This window comes from Culex pipiens, chromosome 2, assembly GCF_016801865.2.
Source record: "Culex pipiens pallens isolate TS chromosome 2, TS_CPP_V2, whole genome shotgun sequence".
Classification (NCBI taxonomy): Eukaryota; Metazoa; Arthropoda; class Insecta; order Diptera; family Culicidae; genus Culex; species Culex pipiens.
Genome location: NC_068938.1, coordinates 86,402,937 through 86,427,406, shown reverse-complemented (window position 1 = coordinate 86,427,406; position 24,470 = coordinate 86,402,937). Strand labels below are relative to the sequence as shown.

At 38.2% G+C, this 24,470-nt stretch overlaps 1 protein-coding gene across 1 annotated transcript in view; it reads right to left on the bottom strand.

Annotated features, from left to right (window-relative positions):
- Positions 1-1,092: 1,092 nt before the first annotated feature.
- Positions 1,093-24,470, bottom strand: part of LOC120419785 (protein Gawky-like) — a 42,599-nt gene continuing 19,221 nt past the window's right edge. Inside the window, exons 3-11 of the mRNA XM_039582618.2 lie at positions 23,364-23,414; positions 20,279-23,294; positions 19,883-20,209; positions 19,340-19,818; positions 19,139-19,271; positions 18,602-19,072; positions 18,217-18,535; positions 17,919-18,148; positions 1,093-16,242 (exon numbers count right to left, since the gene is read on the bottom strand). Of these exons, the coding sequence (XP_039438552.1) occupies positions 18,003-18,148; positions 18,217-18,535; positions 18,602-19,072; positions 19,139-19,271; positions 19,340-19,818; positions 19,883-20,209; positions 20,279-23,200 (4,797 nt within the window). The 5' untranslated portion in view covers positions 23,201-23,294; positions 23,364-23,414 and the 3' untranslated portion in view covers positions 1,093-16,242; positions 17,919-18,002. The remainder of the gene's footprint in view (positions 16,243-17,918; positions 18,149-18,216; positions 18,536-18,601; positions 19,073-19,138; positions 19,272-19,339; positions 19,819-19,882; positions 20,210-20,278; positions 23,295-23,363; positions 23,415-24,470) is intronic.

The window sequence follows — 24,470 nt, the reverse complement described above, 5'->3', positions numbered from 1 at the left end:
AGTAATGTAATGGAATTTTCTGATCGATTTGGTGTCTTCGGCAAAGTTGTAGGTATTGATGAGGATTATTCGGAGAAAAAGGTACACGAAAAAAAATCCAATTTCGAATAAATTTTATTTCACCAAACTCCAATTTTTTAAATTCAAAATTTTTCTACTATTGAAATTTTGTGCCGTAGAGAAGTATGGACAAAAATTCTGCTGCTGAGTTAGAAATATAGTTTTTAATGTAGAATCACATTTGCGATCGGAAGGTACTTCACAGAAGTGCACCGTTTTTTTTATATAGCCACTTTAAGTTTTATTTTGACTGAAAAAAAACCGTTTTTGTTTTTTTTAATGGTGTCCATGATTGTTTGCATCCAATAATATTTTTTCGAATAGTCCAGAAAATTTTCAATAACATTGCCTAAGCGACATTGAAGATTAGACCTCTGGTTGCGAAACTCAGCGAATAAAAGTAAAAGAAACAAGAAAATAGCATTTTTTCAAGTCTCATCCAAACATTCTCACATTTTCAATGTTGTTATTTTTTTTTATTAGCTAATGGTCCAATTTTCAATGCTGAGCTTTTTTGATCTTTTCGAAAAAATATTTTGAAAATTCTGGAATGGGCGTAATATCATTGAAACTGACTCTAGCATCACCACAAAACTTAAGAAGCTTATTTAAATTTTGACGTTGAATAACGTTCTGAGAGAGCGGTCTTCAATGCTCAATACTGTATCGCAACCAATTCTCAAAAGGGAAACGGTCAATAACAATAATTTTCCACCATTTTAAAGAGCTAGTCAGTCAGCTTTCATCATCGACTCGGTCGTTGAATGCTGACTGAATATACGAATATATCAATACGAAAAGACCGTCAGTGAACGCACACGAAGGTCGACACTCAAGCATCCACGCGACGCGAAGGCACGTGCTCTTTCCTTCATTTTTTATATCTCTTTCTTGCTTGTGAAGAGCCACGAGGTGACAACATTCTTTTGAATGCAGTCATGGGGAAGGTGATCGGAATTTATTCAATTATGAAACAAAAAATTATGAAAAGAAGGGATTTGTCAAAAACAGATAAATGATACACGCGTTGCATATACATAATAGATAATTTATTTTTTTTGTGGTTTTTCATTTTTACACTTCAAATGTTATATAATCAATGACTCTTACTCATTAATATATGTTCGTAAATCAATGCTCAATATTAATCACTTTCATAGGTTTCATTTTCTTGCTTTTCTTCGCGTCGTAATATATAGTTCATTTTTTTTTCTTTCATTAATTTTAAATAAGGCTAGAATATTATCATGAATTGTGGTTTTCAATTTCTTTTTTTGCGATTTTCCTCCTTTTTATAGATTTTTTTGTGTGGCATTTTTTTGTTTTTTTTTTTCTTTCTTACCTTATTACAGACTAATATTGTTCTAAAATATTCTTTTTAATGGAAACTATATCTACAAATCATCCTTTTTTCTGACCTTAACATTAGCGTGTTTTTACTGTTACTTTATTTTGTGTCAAAATATTATAATAATCACAAAGTACATTCCATTTTTCTGTTCCTGTGTACACATTTGCCATTTTCGCTAATCTTTCTTTTTTCCTTCTAGGATGTGTGACCCACCCACATTCAACAGACTTCAATATTTGACTAAACACAACGAAACTGTGACTACCAGCTCTGTTCGACCTTAATTCTTTTTTTTTTCTGCTTCTGCTTGTTTTTCCAACTTATTTCTACAAAGATGATTTTCACATTGTGTAAAGTTTTGAATTTGACCACAGTGGTCGGCCGCGGTCCCGCAACACCCCAACGCGCCGATCCGAGTCCGCTCGCTCCCCTCACGCGCGCTACGACGACGGGGTGGGTTTTTGGTTTTGCTCGCTGTACACAGTAGTGGCGGCGGCGGCGACGGCCCGGGAAATTTTAGGAAAGTTACAACTATTTTTCTTTCTCTCTCTCACAAAGAACAAGGAACAAACGCGTGTACGAAAACTGGAAGTATGGAAGAGATAGAATTGCTGGGTGAGGAGCCCGCCAGTCGCCGCTGCTTTTTTTTACTATTTTAAACTAGAACACATTTAGCGTGTGTGGCCGCGGAAGGGAGCGGCGCGGGGGATACGATCGCCGTGGGTGGGATTTCGTGAGCCCGGTTGGGACCACGTTGCTCGTTTTTTTTTTGTTTGTTTGTAACCCTATACACACACATTCAGCTTAGATTTCGGATTTTGTTCACCAGAGCACGCGCGTCATGTTTTCACGATTTGTTTTGTTGCTTTTTTTTGACCACATGTGTTTCGTAAATATAAAATTCTATAAAAGTTTCAAATGATTCTTGTATTCTTTGAAGAAGTAGACAATTAATGGACACCAATTTGCTCAATTAATCATATTTTATTGATATTTTCAATATCGCATTAATTACTATAGTATTTTTTTGTTACTCATACTTTTTGGCTACATTGATTTAGATGCTATTGTTCATATAAATAGTGTTTTCAAAGGCAAAACATTTCTCACGATTTCATTTTATTGTATGCTTTAATGATCATTTTGCGCCCATTTTGTTTTTAATTTTATTTCTTTGTTGTTGTTTTTTTCCTCATTAATTTCCGTTAGAATTTGTGTTCGGGTTTTGGTAAAATACAATTTGATTGTGTTGTGTGTATGGTTTGTCTTTTACGTCCACGTTTTTTTTTGTTTGTTGTTGTTGTGAGTTTTATCTAAAACAAAACGGCGGTAAAAGTTTACCCCGCAGTACCAAGAGTTTTGTTTTTGCTTGTTTTCTTCTTCTTCGTTTTTACACAGATACGTTATATTTAACCACTTACAGCTTAACTTTGTGTTTGCTCATTCGTTTGGTAGTTTTTCAATTATTGTTTTTTTGATGAATAGTGCTTCTTTCATATCTTTTGTCTTGCTTTCAGTTGTATTCGGTCTTTTGCTTAACTGCTTTTGTTTTTACATGCGTATTTTTTTTTTTTTTTTTTTTGAAACGCATGCGAGTGTTTGTGTGTGGACAATTGTGTAAGTTTGTTTTTTAATGTAATTGGTAAGTGGCGGGTGGTTTTGCGAACAATATCTAGAGAAAAATTGAGACAGTTTTACTGGGAAGCCGTTCTAATGGGTGAACAACTGAATCGGTGTAAATTCGCTATTATTTCGTTTTGTTTTGGAAGGGAAGGAGAAATCACAATGTAAATCATAGTGTGATAAAAGTGTACATTGTGGTTGTTGTTCTTGTTGTGTGTGTGTGTGTTTGTGTAATAAGACCTCAAGATATAAATTTATCACAATCTATTTTCTTATGATTAAGTTTGTTTTTTCTTCTCTTTTTGCCATTACGGTCGCACCATTTTAGATTATTCTTGATTATTATGTGTTTCTTTTGTGTATTTTTAATTCGTTTTTTTTTGTTTTGTTTTCCGTTAATGAGTTAGCCTAAGAGAGGTGGTAGCGTTAGTGGTCTAAGTACGCTTAATTAGGTATTATTTTCTACACAGCACCTGTTTGGAAAAGGATTGGTTGTTCGTTTTCTCTCTCTCTCTCTCTCTCTCTTTCTCCCTCAACACAATGGAACAATTTTTCTGTTTTCATTTTTGCTTTCACTACAAATTAGTACGGGACGAGTGTTTTCACTTTGTTAAAAAAAAAAAAAGTTGGGTTGAGTTGTGCGTAACTGGCCGTTCCGGGGACTTAAGCCGGCGGGGGTGGCGCAACGACAACCCAAATGGCGGGGTGGCCTCAAAGCCGCCATTTTCTGGTGTAAAGAGTGCGACAGACAGTGTGTGTGTGTGTGTGTATGTGTGGGTATGTGTTATTGCTTTCATAAATAACCAGGTAGATGCATCTCTCCTTCTGCTTCTTGAAAACCGAAAATCGATAGCCTAAACGCACAACATCACAAACGCGAGCACCGGAGTGTATGCTTGTTGCATTCGCTGCTTCATTATTTTTTTGTTACTTTGTATAGGGTTTTTTTCAGTTATCTTCGCTAGTAAAGTTGTTTTTTTTTATCTTTTTTTTTTTAATTATTTGTTTGGAATTGATCAATCAGTTCTGAAGATTAGCATGGGGACATGTCTCTCCACTACTAATTTGTATCTCATTTCTCTAACACAGTTGCGCTGACTAGAATATATCGCTCAAATATGTGAACCACATTTTCTGTAAAGTTTACCTTCTTCGTATGTGTATTGTGTTACAGTTTGGCCATTTCCTGTGTTTGTGTGTGTGTGAGTTTTTTCTTCTTCTTTCATTTGCACTATGGAAATAAGAAAAGTGGTGTGTGCTACTTTTTTTTTATGTATAAAAATTACCCGAATTTGTTTGGATGATGTTCGAATGGTAGCGTCTAGTATCATATTCGTTACTTGCTTGTTTTGTGTTAGCTGTTAGCTTAAGCAGAAAAGTCGTACAAATAATCAGGTGAGAAACTTATTGTTTTTTTCGATAAAAGGCGGTCTAGTTTCGTTGCCACGTGAGAAATATTTATGTTTGGAAATCATATGAGTATCCAAATGTTTGTCCAGCCAAATTTATAGAAAAAAAATCGAAAAACGAAAAGTAGTAAGTTTGAAAAAATTAGAACAACTTTTCCTTTAAATATTGTTAACTTCAGGAAAATGTTATTGATTGTTTTCTAAACATCAATGTCTGTAATTAAAGATTGTATTTAACTGAAGAAATAATTAAAACAATAAGATGACAAAGTTTTCTTGCAATTATTGAAATCAAAGTTTTTTGTTAAATAAACGTTTTGTTATTGTTATGTTTTATTTTATTAAATGAATTTTCAATTTTCGAATTTTCATATTTTAGAATGTTCCCAAAATCCCGTGAAATTTGGTTTAAAAGGGAGTATTTTGGCAAACTTTTAAAAAGTATTGTCTCAATTTAGTGCCCATAATAGCATACTTGTCCCACGTGAAATGGTTGACATTTCATGTATTTCGAACCATATGGTTCAGATCCATACCATAAAATTTGAGAAAAAAAACAGACAAAAAAGGATTTGTTTTTATGCCAAAGCGTCACATTCCAAAATGATCACAAAATTGTGATTATCAGGGCAAAAAAAAAGGAATATATTCAGGGTGACCACTCAAATCCCATTTTCAAAAAAACCTGATAATTTTCAGAATCTTAAATTTTCTTTTCTTATCAAAAGAATGAATTCAAATCAAAAACTAATACCAACCGTCGAACAAAATCAAAATAAATTAAAAAAAAAATCATACTTTTTTGTAAAAATATGAACATTTAGGTTAAATATAATAAATTTATTTAAAAAAAATTTAAAGATGGAAGCACTGATTATTTTGATTAATAGAAAAAACATCGTTCATCGAAGAACGCTTTCAAAATGATCAAAGTAATCAAAAGTTCAAAATATCTCGGAATTCACATTAAAAAAATGTTAAACCAAGATACGTTTTAAGTTTAATAAATTTTGATGTAATTTTTTTATTCAATGTTGATTAATCAAGTTGTCGGAATTTAAATGATCTTATTTTATCAGTGAAAAATCCAGTTTGATAAGACTCCATGTTTTTTCCCGAAATGTTTTATGCGAAATGTATGAAAATAATAGTAATAATAACAACATTTCTTGTATTTAATTTTTTGTAGCTTATACTCGTTTTTTCAAATTTTCAATGAAGTAGTATTTTTCAGTTTTCGATATTTCAGTTTTCAAATGACTGAAAATCAAGCTTTATCTAAATAGTAATTTACCCATCCTCACAAATAAGTTAAAGGGAATCTATAAACTATGTCAATAATCAATAAAAAATCTATTGATTCATAAAACATATCATGAAAATCCGGGTCAAATGCATGCCATGGTTATTGGCTAATGAAATTGATTTGAAGATTGTCAAAATATGGCAAAATTATTCGAGAGTTAAGAAGGTATTAGACTACGGCAAACAAACTCGCACATTTTAACATCTTTCAGTTTGCTCGCCATGATTTGTTTGCAGACACGTCAGCTTGCAAACTGTCAAACGCGAAAAATTGCAAATTTGTTTGTTTGTTTACTATAGTGTAATACCCCCTATAAAAAATAAACCAATCCTATGCTTGAGATTTCAGACTTTTGCACAAAAAAAATCACAAAAATTCCCGATTTGTCCGATTTTCCGACTTGAGTGGCCACCCTGGAAATTTCGCGGCATGCCACGTCACAGAACATTCACATTTCAAAGCATTTGAAACATAGTTTTAAAAGAGCCCAAAATTATGTCAACACATAACAAGTTAGTTCACAAAAATGTCCAATATGCATTTTCATCACTTTTGAGGCTGATAATGAGGCATGGGAAGTCAAAGTTTTTACATTTGGACGAACAGATTTTCTGGGTTCAATGCAAGTAAATTCGAGCGGGGTTTGCGCCGTCCTCGCATATTTTTGCTATTTCAAATTTCAAATTCAATACAATTGTTGTCATTTTCAACCTCGCCACAATTGATTCGGAGCGTTTGAAACATCACGCATCCTTCCTTGATGGTTGGTGAATGCAACACAGTTGACTTGGCCACTTTGCTTTTTGCGAAAACATGTTTGCGATTACTCGGATGAAAATTGGAAGATTCGTATCGTAGTAAAAGGTATTTTGAAAATCAACTAATTTTTCAGAAAATTACAAGAAACTATTTTTTGCAAAATTTTAAAATATCAACGAAACAAAACAAAAATTCATGCGGAAGTGTGAGCTGATATGATTCGCGTGGTTGATGACTGGTTTGGCGGTAAAGTGGACAGTATTTGGAAAATTATTTTTTTTCTCAATTTTTAGTTCCAAGAAATACAAGAGCGTGTGCGGGACTCGATTGTTTGATGGTCGAGATCTCGTCGGCGCGCATTTTTTGTTGTTGTTTGCTGGGAAGCCCCTCTTTGCACTATACTTTTTTTTTACATGTGAGAGTTCGTGTCTAGTGTGAGAGGGTGTGTCCGCGGTCTAAAGATTTAATCTTTGTGATTTTTTATGTTGTTGTTTATTATCAGTTACACATCAATATAGGTAGAAATCATGATACGTATGTATATGTTGTTGTTCATATGTGATTGTAATTATTATAATGTTTTTTCATTAACCGTTATCGTTAAATCAGTCTTGTTTTATTATTATATTTTGTTTTTTTCTTTTCTCTTTTTGTTTTGTGAATCTAAATGTGATTTTTTTTATTCATTATTTTACGTTACTTAAAATAAGAAAATAAGACTACAGTTGTTTTTTGTAACTTCTTTTTGTATTATTACTTAAATGAACACTTCACCGTATTAGATTTAATTATTTGTTAGTAAAAATATTCTTCGCATGTAAATTTAACATTCCTTGCATGTGTGTGTGTGTATCTGTATTTATGTGTGGTTAAGCCGCGCACCATAAATTTCCCCTTCGAGAGGGTGATTTTTGTTTAATTTCCAAAAGTCGCTAGCCTCTGTGTTACCCAAAAACAACAAAAAAAAACTTTCAAAACAGTTAAGACGTGTTTTTTTCTTTTTGCACCATTCTTGAACTCGCGCGGCAGGTTGGATTCTCATTTAGTTTGCTTCAAAGCAAGCAATTGACTTCGGTGTTTTAGGTTGGTCTCACAGCAACAGCAGCAACAGTTTGCGCAACAGTGTTATTTTTTTTGTTTTTTTCATTTCTAAAAAACTTAAGCCAAGGAAAAAAACTCTGTCGATGTGTGTGTGTTTTTTTTTCAGTGTTGTATGTGAGTTTGTAGCTTTTATTTTTCATAAGAAGGAATGAAGAAGCATATTTTTTTGTGTGTGTTAATGGAAAAGAGTTTCGCCTTGTTTTTCTAGTACATTACACGCAGCAGCGCACGTGTTTTTGTGCTTGCGGGCATTTAAATAGTCTAAAACTAGCAACAACCGTTGATTCTCATTGGTTTGATAGCGTTAGGAAACTAAAAGTAGTAAAACCTTAACAGTAAGAAAACGAGGATCATTTTTGCGGGGATGAGATTTACGTCCCTTGTTAGTTGGTAGTCCATCAGGGTGTCTCTTCTTATTTTCTTTTTGTCTACAGGAGGGCACGTTTTCAGTGCTTGATTTTTTTGTTGTCTATTTTGTGTGTATTTTGTATATCAAGTCATGTGGCAATAAGATTAATCAAGGTCTCCGTTGTTTTGTTTTGCTGTTGTTTGCGTATTGATTTTTCATCATGTTTAGTTTGTTCATTTCACATTTTGTTTAGATTTAATTGAGTCTTTATTTCGAGTGATGTTAAGTTTCGCTTCTCATTTAACTAATTAAGAATTAATAATGGTAACTAGCAACAAGTTTTTTCTTCTTCTTTTCATCGAATGACTACGGGTACAGTTTGAGCTTTTGGGTTTCAGTTTTGTTTTGTTTGATTCGTGAACGAGTCTGGTTTGTTTCCCCCTTTAGTTTTGTCACGTTTCTCACACACATCATGAGTAGCGCTGTTAAGTAAAAGATTCTTCAGAGTCTTTAGAGTAACTTCTTCCCTCCAAACTGTGGTTAGGCGTGCATGTTTGTGTGCGTGCGCGTGTTTGTGTGTGCGTGACCTTCTAGCCCAAGTCTCCAGCGTGCAAGCGACGAACCCAGCAAGTTTTACACCCTAACCTTTTGCTATGATAATAAGTATGGCAAATTTTGATTTTTATATATTACGACGATGGAATATCTCAAAAATATCACACGATTTGGGCTTAATTTTACTTTTTTGGCGAATGTCCTGGGTTCGTCGAGCACGCACAGCCGGAAACCCCGGCCCGGTTGCACCGTTAGTGGTGTCCATTCTTGCTTGCCTACGCTTTCCTCTGTTTATTGCACTTGATTATAATATTATTGTGAGAGTTTTCATAGCCTTCGGCGCAACACGTGACCTCTGGCCAAAGCTCCACACACACACACACACGTTCAACAACACACAGACAAACGCAAACGCCCTTCACGCTTCCCTCCCCAGGAATAGGCGGAACAATGTTACGGAACGTTTTTGAAATTGTGTTTATCTCTCTCTTTCTCGAATGCATCACCAACGCACTTTTCCGTTTATCAATCTCGAAAGTTTAACAAAAAATTCTCTAATAAACAGGTTTTAGTCCGATTTCCTCAATCTTTTGCGGTTATTTTGTGTTACAATAAATAACAGGCGTCATTTTGTTTTCATCTCTTTCGATTTCCACGATATTTTTTACTTTTTAAAGGTATGATCAATTTGGCGTTTCAGTCTCTTCAAGGAAATTTGTTACGCATCATTCACTTTTGTTTTTGTTTTGTGTGTAATTTTTGTCTATTTGCTCAGTAGTTTACATATATTTGTATTAGTTTTTAAATATTAAGAAGATCAAATGGGTGGAACTCTCTACAGCTGTGGTGTATCTCATCTCTTCGTTCGTGTCGTCCATATTTGTCGTCGTTTAGTCTAACCAACTAGCGTGCACCTATAAATCCTCTCGGGAAAAAAACAATGGCATCCGGGTACTCCGATTGGAAACAATGAAATCGACACACTAAAAATTGCAACAACAAGAATACTGACTCACAACCTGCGGACAAGAATTGCGACGGAGAGTGAGAAATGAAGCGTCGTCTAGCTCAGCGGCGCGGACTAGGAAGTAGTTCTTATTAGTATACACGAAGTACAAATTGAGAATATCGCGATTTGTAGATGGTTTTTTTTTAAGCTGATGGCATTTTGAAATCTGGGAGGGTCGAAGGAGAACAAATTTTGCCGTCGTGGACGACCACTGGTTTCAGAAAATGTCATAATTTGTTCATAATACGAATCAAAATGTGTTTGTGATCAGTAGTCATTTTAGGTGACAGTTGACTGCGCTCGCCTTGATACCTTGCTCTCGCTCACACACATCCGAGCGAATGAGCGCAACGCAAAGTCTCGCCTTCCTCTTGACTGCATTCAAATGATTGCTGTCACCACACTTTCCCGCAAGATATAGGAAAAGAGAGAAAAAGAAAGCACGTGCAGTCGTGACGCCCGGCTGTAAAAGTGTTTTGGTATTCTTTCGTGTCGGACGCATCCAAATGATGGTCATCGTCGGCGCTTTCTGTGTGAACATTCAACGATCGGGTCGATGATGATTACTAATTCTCGAGCTCTGACAAATATCAGGGAACCAACCAAAACAGTCTTTTGATCATAAGTTTTAAAGTACTGCACCAAACCGAATGATATTCAAAAAAGACTTAAAAAACCTCGAGACGAATCCAAAACCACAAATCCGAACAAAATTGGTCGAGCTAGTTACGAGAAAAGTGAGTGAGAAAAAAATTCTACGTCCATCCACACACACAGACATTTACTTAGAATTTGATTCTGAGCCGATATGTATCATATATAAATATATAAAGGTATATCTTGGAGACTTATTTAAAAAGTTCAATTTTTGAGTGATTTTATAGCCTTTTCTCAGTGAGGTCAGGAAGGCCAAACATTATTCCGGTAATGGAAAAAATGTTCAAGAAACTTTTTGCAAAAATCTGTCAATTGGAAAAACAAACATGAAGTAACGTTTTGCCATTTTGTTTAAGTAACGAGATAACAAATAATACCTTGCAGGCAGGGTGGCCACCTCGGGAAAAAACCGGGAAAACCGGGAAAAAACCGGGATTTTTATCCACCGGGAGAAAACCGGGAAAAACTCGGGAATTCGACCGACAAACCGGGAAAATATTTTAAGTTTCGGTAGAATTTGACAAAAGCCTCTTTAATGTATTCAATATGTTCTTTTCTCAATAAGAATATTATTCCTGTAATTCTAAATGAAGAATTCGCGAAATCTGTGTTTGAATTTGTGTGATAGACTCATGCTTCTTGGCTAGGGATTTTTTTTTTTTTTTCAGTTGTATCCTATGATATTTTTACAAGGCGAATTTGTTTTTTTTAATAAAGCAAAATGTTTGCTCTACCAGCGGTTCTCAACCTGGGGTACATGTACCCCTGGGGGTACTACGAGCGGTCTCAGGGGGTCCGGGAGACAAACCCCGTAATGGCGGATATTTACCCCATCCTTGGTAAAATATTAGTTTTGCATAAAATTAAAACTAAGATTTTTTTTTGTAAGTGGAAAATTAGATATCATGGTACGAAAACAACATTACAGTAAATATCTCTGTGGCCTGTATCTCAACAACAAAAGAATGGTTCAAAAATGTTCAAAAAAGAATGCTGTATAGAATTTTCACAACCATTTGATTTTTAGAGATAAAATAGAATTATTTTTTAATTGAAAATAGCTACAACTTCAAAAAAGTATGTGTAGTATGTTTAAATCTGAAAAAATATAAAAATTCAAAGAACAAGCCATAGTCTCAACATTTGAATGCAAAAAGTGTTTTAAAATGCATTTTACGCTAGTTCAGTTGTTTTGCAATCATTAAGTAAAAGTAAGTAAATCTTTCCCTGTTCCTGAGGGGAACACCCTTGAAGAGTATCGGGGCCGGCATTTACAAAGCGGATTCAGTGGCAGTTTCATTCTCAACTTAATGTTAACATGTTAAGGAAAAAGATCACCAGTTGTGTTGGTCCGAGCCGGGATTTGAACCCCGATCTACCGCTTACGAGGCGGAAGCGTTACCACTGGGCTACGTGGCTGCAATCATTAGTCTTCAAAAAATGTAAGATTTGACGAAAACAAAAAAAAGAACGAAAAAACATAAAGATCGAAAATTTTCAAAAATTCAAAAGATTATTAAATCAACCGAAACATGCTTAAAAATGATTCTAGACGCAAGGGAATGCATTTTAAATTGATTTGAGCTGATTGCACTTAAATTCCCATCAAAATTTTGATGTTTTATAAAAAAAATAAATAATAATTTTTTGTCCCCTGATTTTTCGGGCCAGCAAAAACTTTAAATAAAATGTGTACCCGCCTTACGTGTTGTTAAAAAAATCACGATAATTTTTTAATTGTTTTTACCATTATGTGTTTTGTTTTTTTTTAAAGAAAATATTTTTTAATAAAAATTATTCTAAAAAGAAAGTTTCAAGGTATCGATTTTTTTTACATTTGTATGGCACTTTTCCTGCGCTGCTGCCAAAGTGTATACATTTTTGTTGAGACTAATGATGCAAAAAACTTTTTTGGTTAAAAAGAAAGTACTCACATAATTTTAGCAAAAAAAAAAAAAAAATCACAGAAATTGATAATTCTTGGAAGATTTGTTCTTTTTGAATTCACAAAACCTTTATTCAAAGAAAATTAACGCGCATTTACATCAATGTTGATAACAATGTATTTCTGTAAATCTATTTTACAAAATTAATAAATTCTATAAATAAATTATCTTATTTAAAAAAAACTACTTTTGATGAAAAAATCCAATAATTTGAAAATTAGAGGTTTGATTGATAACAGATCAAAACGGCTTCGTTTACAACTTACTTACTTTTTACTCAAGATTTGAAAGCTTTCATGAGGAATTCAAACTTTGAACCAAATGAATGCGTTCAAAAAGTATGATGATATTAACGTTAGCCTAAAGAACATTGTAATTTGGTTTAAAAACATTCCGGAAAATTCCTTCTGGTCCCGGGAGAAAACCGGGAAATTGAAAATCTAAATCTGGTGGCCACCCTGCTTGCAGGTATTATTTGGTCAATATCATTGGCGATACATGTTAAACGCAAATTATTGAAACTTCATAAATAAAGGCGTAAAAAAATAAAAAAATATAAAAATTTAAATTACAAGCCTAGGTTTTAACATTTGGATGAAAAAAGTGTTTTAAAATGCCAGGCGTACAGCTGCTTTCCAATCATTAGGTTTGAAAATATCGAGGTATTGACGGATTTTTTTTCCCCAAAAACATAAACTTTGAAAAATATTTGCAACGGCCTAAATGGGTTTTCAAATTTTGCCGGAAATCGTATCAAATATTACTATGTGATATATCGTTTGATTGGTAATTGAAAGACCTCCCAAACGAGTCTAAAATTTCGAAGATCTGGGAACCCTGCCTGTATGCGAGTGAACTATATCCGGATCGACCATCCGAGCTATCGTTGGATAAGTAATCGAAAGAGCTTCCAAACGAGTCTAAAATGTTGAAGATCTGGCTGGATTATGATAGTTTTTATTAATTGAAGCTTTGGCAATCGTCATAAATCGGCAATTTAATGATATTTCAGTGCAGAAAGGAAAAAAAAAGTTCAACAGAAAGAAAGTGATCTTAGTTCAAGAGAGTACAGACCCCTAGGGTTTTTTCTCAAAATTTATTTTCCCTAAAAGAGCACGCAGCTAGCAACATCTAAACATAGAAACATGTACCCTCCCTGTAAAGGCTTATGAATTGATCTCAGTTGAAAGGTTCTCCAAATCTCTGAATTGCAAATGTAACATCCTGGAGCAGAACTGTTAAATTCTAATAAACACCAATTGAATTGAAATTGAAATTGAAAGTACAGACCCATCAACCCTCGCAGTATTGCAAACCATCAGCTTTCTTCAAATCCCAGCCTTCACGGGAACGGAACACAGTACGCACAAAAAGGTAACATCAATCGGCACACGTCTTCTGGAGTGGTGGTGGTGGTGGGTAAGGGGAAATCTGCGCATTCAAATGCACAGCTTTTCAACACACACAATTATTTTTATCGTTCTCTACACTCGGGTTTTTTTAGCACGTAATTGGCCGTCCTTACAGTCTAATGATGCCTTACTTAGAGTTATATGTGTGTGTGTGTGATTCCTTAATGCTATGTTTCTTCCGTGAACTGGTATATATCAGAGTGTTGCACCTTACTAATAGTTAGAGGGAAAAAAAATAACAGTTTTTTGTTTCTTAATTGTGAGCAATAAACAGAATCAACAAATGAATGTGTTTTTTTTTTGTTTTTCTTGGAAGATTAATGTGTGTACACAACCTAAGCTAAAGGAGGCAATTGTTAAAGAACAAAACACACGCGTTTACTCCGGTGGCCTATTTTACATGTTACATCTGAGCCTTAAACCTAGGACAAGCGAATTGGATTGCGATTTAAGGATATTCTTATTTTGGACAAAGACAAATGGGAGAGTTGGGACGGGGGTTTCTTGCTTCGTTCGTGCTCTCCTCCGTCCGGATAGAATACAAAACTAAAACAAATCAACCTTTGGAGCATGTGTGTGTGTGTGTGTGGTTTGAAACCTAGCTTATATACATAGGCAAATATGTTCTTTTTCTTTATTAGTATCACAAAGAGGGTCAACTAAAGCATTACCATACACAGAGAAAGACAACAACAGCTTCGACGGTATCCTGTTGCTTTTTTCACAAGCGACAAAAAATCGGATTTGTTTGAGATTAACGCTAACACTTTTAAGGGTAATCATTCTTTCACTTGTAAAGTGTGTGTGTGCTGATGCTGCTTCTCGGGGGAATTGAAATTTACGCTATGGCAAGCTCGGAGTTCGCGGCGCGACAACGACATTGTGAGTGGGAGAGACGCAAAGGATGGCGCGAAGCCCCGGCGAATTGCTCTTACACGAGAGATATGTAAATAGAGTTTTGTTGTTGTTGTTTATTCTTCTTCGTTTTGGCACAGGATACTCGCGTAGAAAGTAGGTTTAAAATATAAGTTGCAATAAATAAATACGAAGCGTTTCCAAATTCTCTAGTTTGGTTTCTGATAATGGAAGGTTTTAGAAAGAGGTTGAACGTGCCCTTCTGACATCTCTGGGAATGACCCTAATCACACTACGATTGCTGCATCAGACATAGCCGTGTTTTGGTGGTGGTAAAAGTGCTGCGGCAGTTACTGGTTGTGTAGCAAAACTAACCTGCTTCTTCGTAACAAGACGCGGTACAAACAATACTTATCAAATAACAAAGAGAAAAACGGAAATCTAGCACACTCTCGTCTCGTTCTCCGATCAGAGAGCGCTGTAGATCCTGTAGTACGGATGCGTTTGCACTTTGATCCTTGTTCTACTAATATCAGTGTAGAGTTCGATCCTTGACTTTTTTTAATTTGGATGGGGGAAGTATCTCACTGAGGTGCCGTGTGCTAGCTTAGCACGAGAAATAAAGGGTCCACTTGACATGATTTGATTTTTCCTTCGATACGGATAGCTTTACTTAAAACGAAGTTAAAAAGTAATACAATAAATAGTACACAACCAATAATTTTCTACAATTCTTTAAAAAATAATAAAAATAGTAATAAAAAGAGGAAACATGTTCACTTTGCTGATTCGCACGCTGTGCTTTCATGATTTTGCCTTGTCTTTAGGTTTTGCCCTAAGCTTAAATATTATCTTTACTGTGTGTTTGTGTGTGTGTGTCTTTGTCTGCAAGTGCAACATTGTAAATCTTCTTCCTGCTCAAGAGATGGCGCGCAGTTATCTAGCACTTTTGCTTTCGCGATTTTTTTTACTGTAACAATACTCTTAATTTTCAAAGCTTTCTTGTAAATGGCGTTCGTTGAGAAGCGTTTTCAGGTTCGAACAAATCGAATAAGGTCCTATCAGTTATTAAAAATTACAATTAGCGTTTGCGCTTTGTGCTGCTGTGGCAACACTGCTTGCCATACAAAAGTGGCAAAACGGGTTGTCTTTTCAACGTATTTTTTTTTTTGTTTTCCTCACTTCTCTTCTTTGCCCATCGCAAACAAAAAGAAAAACAGCTGTAATATACTTTCTCCTTAAAGAATTACTTGTTGTCCGAAATATATACTCTAATACCACAATTGATTTGCTTATAAATTGCTTTCACCTACTGCAAAGTGTGTGCACATAATTGTGTGTCTGTGTGTTGCGTGAATTGTGTGACTTGGCCGCCCTTTTTGGAGCCGCAAAATGAGATACACGGAAATGAAACGACGAGCGGAAAAGCAATTACTCCCTAAAGCGGCAACCTAAACTTAATAGGACTTGTGTATGTATGCTTTTTCTTTGTTTTTAGAGGGGTCCGAGTCCTCTCTCTCTCACACACACCTCGTACGCACACGCGAAAATTAGTTTACAATAGTAAAACTTAACATGTGAAACATATAACTAGACTTTTCTTTGACTTGAAATGTTTTGTGTGTTGGTTTTTTTTTGCATTTTAAGGTTCGTTTTTTGTGTTGTTTTTTCGCATTACTTTTCTGTTTTCTCAAATATATATTAATTGTATATCGTTATATTTAAAAAAATGATAAAAACATTCACAACACCTAAATACTACGCCAGACGAAACCGCTGACTGTGAAAAGACACTTCATTTTATAAACCCAGGCCTTCAGCTACCATCGTTCTCTGATGTCCAACAAAATCTGTGGGGGGGGAGGAGGTAGAAACTGCATCAGAGTGTGCCCAGAAGAACTATTGCCAAACTCAGCATAAAGTCCAATATGTGCTCCAAAATAAAAAAAAACGACGCCGCGTCAACCAGTCCGAAACAGGTTGAATTCTATCAGTAAGTGCATCTCCAGCGCGGGTAACAAACATCGAAGCAAATCAAATTTGCACCCGACGTCAACCCCACCGCGGTACCTGTCGCGGTAGCACATTTGCTCTCAGTTCTTCGGGATTTCACTTTGCTACCCGCTATTCTGCTGGTTTGCTACTGCGGCAAATGGAATGATGCACGGAAAACTGAATCATGCACGGAAAAAAAAATAAATTGTTTTTTTTATGTATAAAAATAAAAAAAATAATGAAAAAAATAAAAATTTAAAGAAAATTAAAAAAAAACAAAAATTAAAAAAAAATTAAAATTGAAAAATTTCAAAAGATTCAAAAAAAAATAAAAAAAATATTTTTTGAAATTAAAATAGGGGAAATATACCCATTTTAATCACACTAGGTTAAAAAAATTAAAAAAATAAAAAAAAATAGAAAAAATTAAAAAAAAAATAAAATGTAGAAATTCAAAAATTTTGAAATTAAAAAAAATAACAAATTTAAAGAAATTCAAAAACATAAAAAATTAAAAAGATTGAAAAGTTTAAGAAAAATAAAATGAAATGGAAAAAAGGCAATTTAAATTAAAAAAAAACAACAAAAATTAAAATATTTACACGCATTTTTGAATTTTTGTATTTTTTTATTTTTAAATTTTTGAATTTGTGACTTTTTGAATTTTTGAAAAAAGTTAAGCTATTTAAACGCATTTTTAAATTCTTGAATTTTTGAATTTAATTTTTTTGAGTTTTATAATTTTTGATATTTTAAATTTTATAATTTCTAAATTTTTAAATTTTGCAATTTTGAAAATTTCAAAATTATAAAATTTTTAAATTTTAAAGGTTTAAAATTTTAAAATTTTAAAATTTTGAAATTTTAAAATCTTTAATTTTTTTAATTTTTAAATGTTTAAATAATTTTGCAATTTTGCAATTCCATTGCGAAATTATAAACTTTTCCTGTTATTTGGAAGAGATGAAATGATCTACTTATAAAACAGTGCTGAAAAGTTTTACGTTTTAGCACTGTTTTAAATTCATGTGGTTTAATGTATTTTCCTTGAACTTCAAATCCTGTTTTACTCTCGTTAAATTTACCTCTGTGAGTCATTGGGTTCCATCAAGAACTTAAAAATCTGTACTTAGTGAGGATTTTACTTTTTCGGGTGATAGCCAACCGGTCAGCAAGCACTAACCTTCCGTGGCTTGACCCCGACTCTTGGCTTGCCAATTTTGAAACTTCTTGCATGCAGCTTCATACAGCGTCTTCGATTTATCCGGCATGTCCAAACGACAGTCAGAATCTGTTTCAAACTCACTCATCCTTCTTCAGATCTTGAAAAAAAAAATCAACTTGACTTGACGGTGGTTGGGAAAAATATGACAGAACAAACTATTTCAGAACTCATAGGCTACTGAGTCGAATAAACAAGTAAAATGGCCGAACTCCATTTTTTGGAACACATAATTTGGACGTTTGAACGAGTAGTGCAATAGAACCGAGTAGAAATCGTAAAAAAAAGTAAACAAAAAGCAGTACTTACCGTTCTATCCTATAGACTTTGTTCACTTAATTAACTATCGGTTTTTTGTTTGTTGCTGTTGCTTGCTGTATCTTTTCGTGCGGCTTAATTCAGTTCAGTACCGAGCAAGCTTTCGGGTAAAAATGAGTTCAAATTGGCTGGCGTTGCTCGGTCGGATGGCCCGTCGAGTGGGGCCCACAGGTTCGATCCCGCACCACTGCTGGGCCAAGCTGATCCCCAGGTATCAACGGCTAAAACGAAGAAGCTCACGTTAGAATGCACCGTTCAACGGGTCACACCACCCCGCTCGTAATCCTACCTGGAGTGCGTACAGGTGGCGCTTGTGCGGCGGCTCCCAGTCGCCAGTTCTGACCACCAGACTGGCCACCGGCCATGCCACCGTTGGTGCCACTCGGTGGGCCAAGATGCTGCAGGATGTTCTGAACGTCGCTCTCGGTCGGAATCTCGGCGCAGATCGTGGTGTTGCCGAGCATGCAGTTATTCAGCGCCAGCTGGGCCTTGGTGGCCTCATCACGGGACGAGTACTTGCACAGTGCGATTCCGTGGTGGAGGTACACGTGGAACGCCAACAGCGGGCCGTGCTGCATGCACAGTGTGCGTAACGTTGAACCGTCAATCTACAAAAGAGGGGGCACAAACAGTTCGTTCAGGACATGAACAACTCAAACCATGGCGAAGGTTACCTGAGCGGTAAGATTCTTCAACAGAATCCATGTCGACGTCCATGCTGCGGAGCTGTTGTTCCAACCACCACCGCCAGCACCGGTAGGACCGGTTGGGCCAGCGTTCCACCCGTTGGCGTCCAACTTTCCAGCGGTCTTCAACCCCGGAGGAGCCACACGGCCTCCCTTTACGCCCAACGAATTGTCCCACAAATCTGACGGAGGAACGATACTGTCCGGCCATGGGTTCTTCGACAGTTTGGAGCCTCCTCCGAAGCCACCATGGCCACTACCGCTTGGATTGTAGCTCCAGGTGGAGGACGTCATCGATTCAGTCGGCGAGGATTTGCTGTTGGTATTGTTATTGTTACTGTTACTATTGCTATTGGCAAATAAATTCGAATCTTTGGCAGCTGCGATGGAGAGTGGGGAACGGGCAACACTTCCTGGCGTAATGGTCGGATCATCTTCAATGCGAGTGGCAGAATTACCCTGTAAAACAAAAAAAAAACCCCTCAATCTCAACCCAGGACTCCTCCTAAAACGCATCGTACGAACCTTCCACGGTTTACCCGGTTCAAACTCCGGCACCAGATCGCTGAACGCGTCCGCATTCGCGGCCCAGTCTTTGTTGTCTTGAGCATTCGAATCCGGCCAACCATCGCCCATCGAGCGGCCGTTGGACCAAGTTCTAAAAAAAAACAACAACAACAAAAACCATTAATTCACACTTAACGCAAGCTCTCTCACAAAACTCACCCGTCGTCAATTCCACCGAGGACCGAACCGGGCGGCTTCGAGGTAGTTCCCGGGGCGCGCGCAAAGTCCGTCAGGTCCGAATCCTTCTCGACGGACGGCGTCGACGGAAGCTTCCACTGGTTCAGCCGCGACTGCTGACTGGTACCGCCGGCCGACGGGAACGGATTGCCGTTATCCTTCAGCGACATGTCGGAAAAGTTGCCCGGCAGGCCAGCCAGGTCGGCCGGCGTGCGGAACATGTCGCTACCCGGATGGCCGCCACCGCCCGCACCGGCCAGCGCGTTCGGATTGTTTTGCTGCTGTTGTTGCTGTTGCTGCTGCTGCTGCTGTTGCTTCACGTAGATCGTCTGCTGGGCGGTGATCTGATTCTGCAGGTTGCCGATCTGCGACTTGAGCTTGTTGATTGCAAGAGATATTTGTACGGCGCTTACACCGCCACCACCGCTGCGGTTCAGATTGCTTTGCATAACTTGTAATTGCTACGAGAGATAAAGGCAAAAGAATAATCATTTTGTCAACTAGCGGAGGACAAGCTCAACTCACCTTGATATGATTCAACAGTTGGTTTAACAACAGCAGGGTTTGTGGGGCCAGCGGTTGGTTCAGGATTTGGTGGTTCAAATAACCATGCTGGACGGCCATTTGGATCTGCTGGACGAGCATGCGTAGCTGCTGCGTCGACGGTTGAGATTGTGCATTCTGAGTAAGAGCCGAGGGCTGTACGAACGGTCCAGCACCGGCACCGTTTGGACCGCCAGCGCCACCTGCTCCGCCGGCTCCGGCACCACCATGTCCTCCACCGAACTTCATATTGTTGAAATTAAGATTTGGATTACCTCCACCGAAACCGCTCAGCGGGTTCTGATTGTTCTGGAAATGTTGAAGAAACCAAACATGTCATACCCAGTAAATCACCTCCAATCTAGCTACTAATCTTACCTGTCCCGGGAAGGGCAAGGATGAGTTTCCACCGGCAGAGAACCGGTCACCACCGAACTGGTTTCCAAACCCAGGACCGTGATCGTCCGGTCGGCGCCAGTCCCCTCCTCCGGAACCATTCCGCTGTAACATTTCGATAGCCTCTTCGAGATTCATATTGCAAATGCGGAGTGCCGTCTCAACGTCCTCTTTTTTGAAGCCTCCTTCGCACAAGATACGGAACTGCTTGCTACTGCGGATGTACTCGAGCGGGTTCATCTTGCTCGGTGGTTTGTTCATGCCACCGCCTGGCATTCCCCACTCAGAGCCCATGTCTCCTCCGTTGACGTCGTTCCAGTTATTGCCACCCATCTGTTTGCCTTGTTTGTTCCATCCGGCACCGGCAGACGGATTTTCGTTCCAGAGTGAACCAGTGTTCTTTTCCTCCCAACTGTTTCCACCAGCGTCATCGCCCCAGCCAGCGCCACCAGCTCCGCGACCTCCTCCCACATTGTTTTGTCCCCAGAGGTTGTCCGGTTTAATGGGGCCAGAGTTGCCAAGTCGGGCACTGATCGGACCACCCGGAAGATTTCCTCCGACAATCGAGTTGCGTTGAACCGAGTTGCGTGATGGTCCCTCCGAACCTTCCTTCCAGTTGGAAACGTTCGAGTTTTGGCGACTGAGCGTGTTTTGTCCCCAGACGGCCGTTCCGTCGTCAACGTTTCGACGCACACCCTGAGTCGAAGGTTCTTCCCAACCTGATGGCATCTTGTTATGGCCTGGAAGTTGATTGTTTGGCCACGGACCACCAGCACCAGATGGCGTGACAGGCGTAGTGACTTGTGGAATTTTGTTCGGGGCCATTCCTGGCATTTGGTGCTGTTCCCAAAGATTCACATTTCCATTCAACCGTCCGGAGATGCCACGAGGATCACCACGAATCTCACGATTGCCGTCCATTCCGCCACTGATACGAATGTTTCGCATATCGATGTTGGTAGGTTCCATTCCACCGGCAGCACCTGGTGCTCCACCAGTTGGCATATTTCGTTGATCCCAGCTGGCAGCTGGTCCACCAGCATTTCCACCCCAATCGTTCTCCTTCTTGATGGCACCGGGAGCAACTCCACCTGGACCCCACATGCCGCCACCGGCACCACCGGCATTCCATGGAGGTTGTTGTGACGGGCCACCTTGTGGTGTTCCGGCAGCAGGATTACCACCAGAGGCTCCGTTCCATACGTTGGCTTGGTCACCCGAGTCGTCGTCCTCGCCCCAGACTCCACCATGGTTTGTAGTAGGTCCCCACGGAGTCTTTTGAACGGGTTGTTGCTGAGGCATTTGTCCGCCATTGCGTAGATTCGCTTCCCAGATTTCGGTACCGGTGTTGGTCTTCCACATGGGAATTCCAGCGGTAGGTCCAGTGACCGCACTGTTTGGATCTGGCTTGGATCCCGGCTCTGGCGAAGCTGGCACATCCCACCGGGTGTCCTGGTTTACATTCTCCGAGCCCCAACCATCCAATGCGTGCAACGCTTCAATCATGGTATTCAGACGTTCAAGCTTTGGATTCGGTGTGGTTGCCGGAGCATCAGCCTGAGGCTGGGCTGCTGGCTGCTGGGGTTGGTTTGGATTGGCACTGTTGCTTGCATTCGATGCACTGCCGCTGGCACCTGCGGCCCCAGCTGGATTCGCAGCACCTCCTGAGTTGTTGGCCGGATTGACCGGATTGCCGGCGGCCCATGCATTTCCTCCCTCAGCATTCTCAACACCCGGTGTTCCTGGACCTCCAGCAGCCGGAGGTGGTTGTGGTTTACCACCGGCAGACGTTCCCGGTACACCTGGACCGGCTTGGCCCGGAGCTCCAGCACCCCACGCTGGCGGTTGCTGGGGATTTATGCCTCCCCATGAGTTGCCAGGATTGCCAGTACCGGGCGTTCCCCAAGCACTGGTTCCGTTGTTGATCGAGTCTTCTCCTCCACCACACAGTCTCATTCGCGGCAGCTTGGCGCCACTTCGCTGCACAGTCTTCTCCCACTCGGACATGCGCAGTAGATCATCAAACTTAACGTACGTTGTTGTTACTAGTTTCGAGGTTCGTTTGGCTTGTTCGGAAGTATTAGCATCGGTTGCAACATTTGCCATGGCTTTATCATTGTTGTTGTCCTTAGTATCTAGGTTTTGGTCATTACAGATCAAGCTACTACATGCATCAATTATTATACTATGATTAGTGTTTACTGTTATCAGGTATTCAATTAAATCACATATCATATTCACAGTGTCATTATCATTCATCGTGATTTTGATCAGATGATTGAAATGTGTCAAATTCCCGTCTTTCGTAACGTTGTAGCAACCTGTCTTTCCGGTTTCCGGTTCGAGCTCGCTCAGTGCATAGTATTGTCCAGCGAGCCGGTCACGTTCCTGCTTCTGCTGCTTTTGGACACCAATCACCACAAACGCAATGCAATCGATATTCGGCGTTGTTGTCGCAGCACGTTTACGAATAGTTGAATTACTTTTAACGGTTAGTAAAATATCGGATACAATCCCTGATTGTTGCTCAGACTCATTGATCGATTGTAGTAACAGTGGTTTTTGCTCTGGTTCGTCCAGTACACGCCGCAGCTGCTGATAGGCCTCGCTGAGAGCCACCTTCGCTTCCTTCGACAGTTCCGGTTCCGGTTGCCTGCTTTCCGCTCCGATTAAACAACTTAGCAAACTATTAAGTGATTTCTTAAAAGCGTATTCAGACTTGTTCGTGTTGTTTTGAGTAATAGTTGTAGTACTTTTTGTAGCAGTAGAAATAGTAGTTGTAGTAAATTTAGCAGTAGTAGTAACAGTACTGGTGATATTTTTATCGGATTTCTTAATATTAAGGATCATTAATACGTCTAAATTCTTTGTATGATTTTCGATACTAGAGATGAAGCTTTGCATTTTTTTGTTATTTGCTGTATTTTGTGTTGTAGCTACTTCGTAGTTCTGTACGAAACTATTGCATTTCTTGGTAGAGAAATGAAAATACAAGGATCTGAAAAGCCATATCATACAATTAGAATCATTGGGTACTACTCAGAACGGATCAACTGCTCGGACTTACCTCAGATTCTAAACACTTTTACTACTTGCTCGAGTGTAATCTTCGGGCAAACTGCAAGAGAGAATAAAAAAAGGAAAACTAAATAAATAACGTTGTACTTTTTTGTTCCGTTTTTTTTTTTGCTAGGGACTAAAATCTACTGCTTTGATCTTGAATCCATCATACAGCATGTAACAACATTTAACCCAAGCCTCGAAGAAGTCAGAACGTATTTAATAGATCGTCCACCAGTTATGATTGGTCCGAGCTGCTGGGAATCATTAGGCCACATGGATCGGTCCATAAGAACCATTGTCCGAAGTCCTTGTGAAGATACAGCGGCTTTAAAAATAAAATTTCTGAAAAAAAACTACACAGCAAATTTTGGATTGCCATTTCAGTAAAGTAATTAACTGAATGCGATTTAGTAATCATCACTTTTGCTGAAATTCGGTAATGAACAAAAACGCTGTTGAAAAATCCTCTTTCAAACATGTTGTGTTTTTTTTTTTAATTTTGTAGGTAAGAAAAATCTTAATATCAAATGCCTCGTTGTTTTTCTCACCTGTTTTTTTAGGTTTGGACGATGATGATGAAATAAATGTATAAATAACAGTACTGGAAACATTTTCAATGACAAGCAAAATCAAATTTTGATAAATGAAACCAGCAACGTTTGAAGAATCTTCAGCAAATGATCTGTCAAACTGCCACAAGAAAATTACTGAATTTCCGCGAAATAATTTGTCGTTTCTTTTGTTGAAATTTCAGTTGTTTTGACAACCAATTTACTGAAATTTCAGTAAATCATCTGTCAAAGTGACAAATATCAGTTAACTGAGAATTCAGTAAAATCTAAAATACTGAAATTTCAGTAGATGAAAATTCAGTAAAATTTTACTGAATTTCAGTAAAAAAAACGTTACTTAATCCACCTTTAGGTGGTTGGTGCCTTCCTCACATTTAGAGGGTAAGGGGTAAGGGCGTTTGTAAACTAGCAGTCAGTCCCTTTTGCTCAAGTGACAGTTCACGTAAAGTTAAAGCGGGATAAACTACTTGTTTACAAACGCAGATTCGCCCTACTGAACTGTTATTACGGAATTGAAGAATTCGACGACGTTTTTTCCG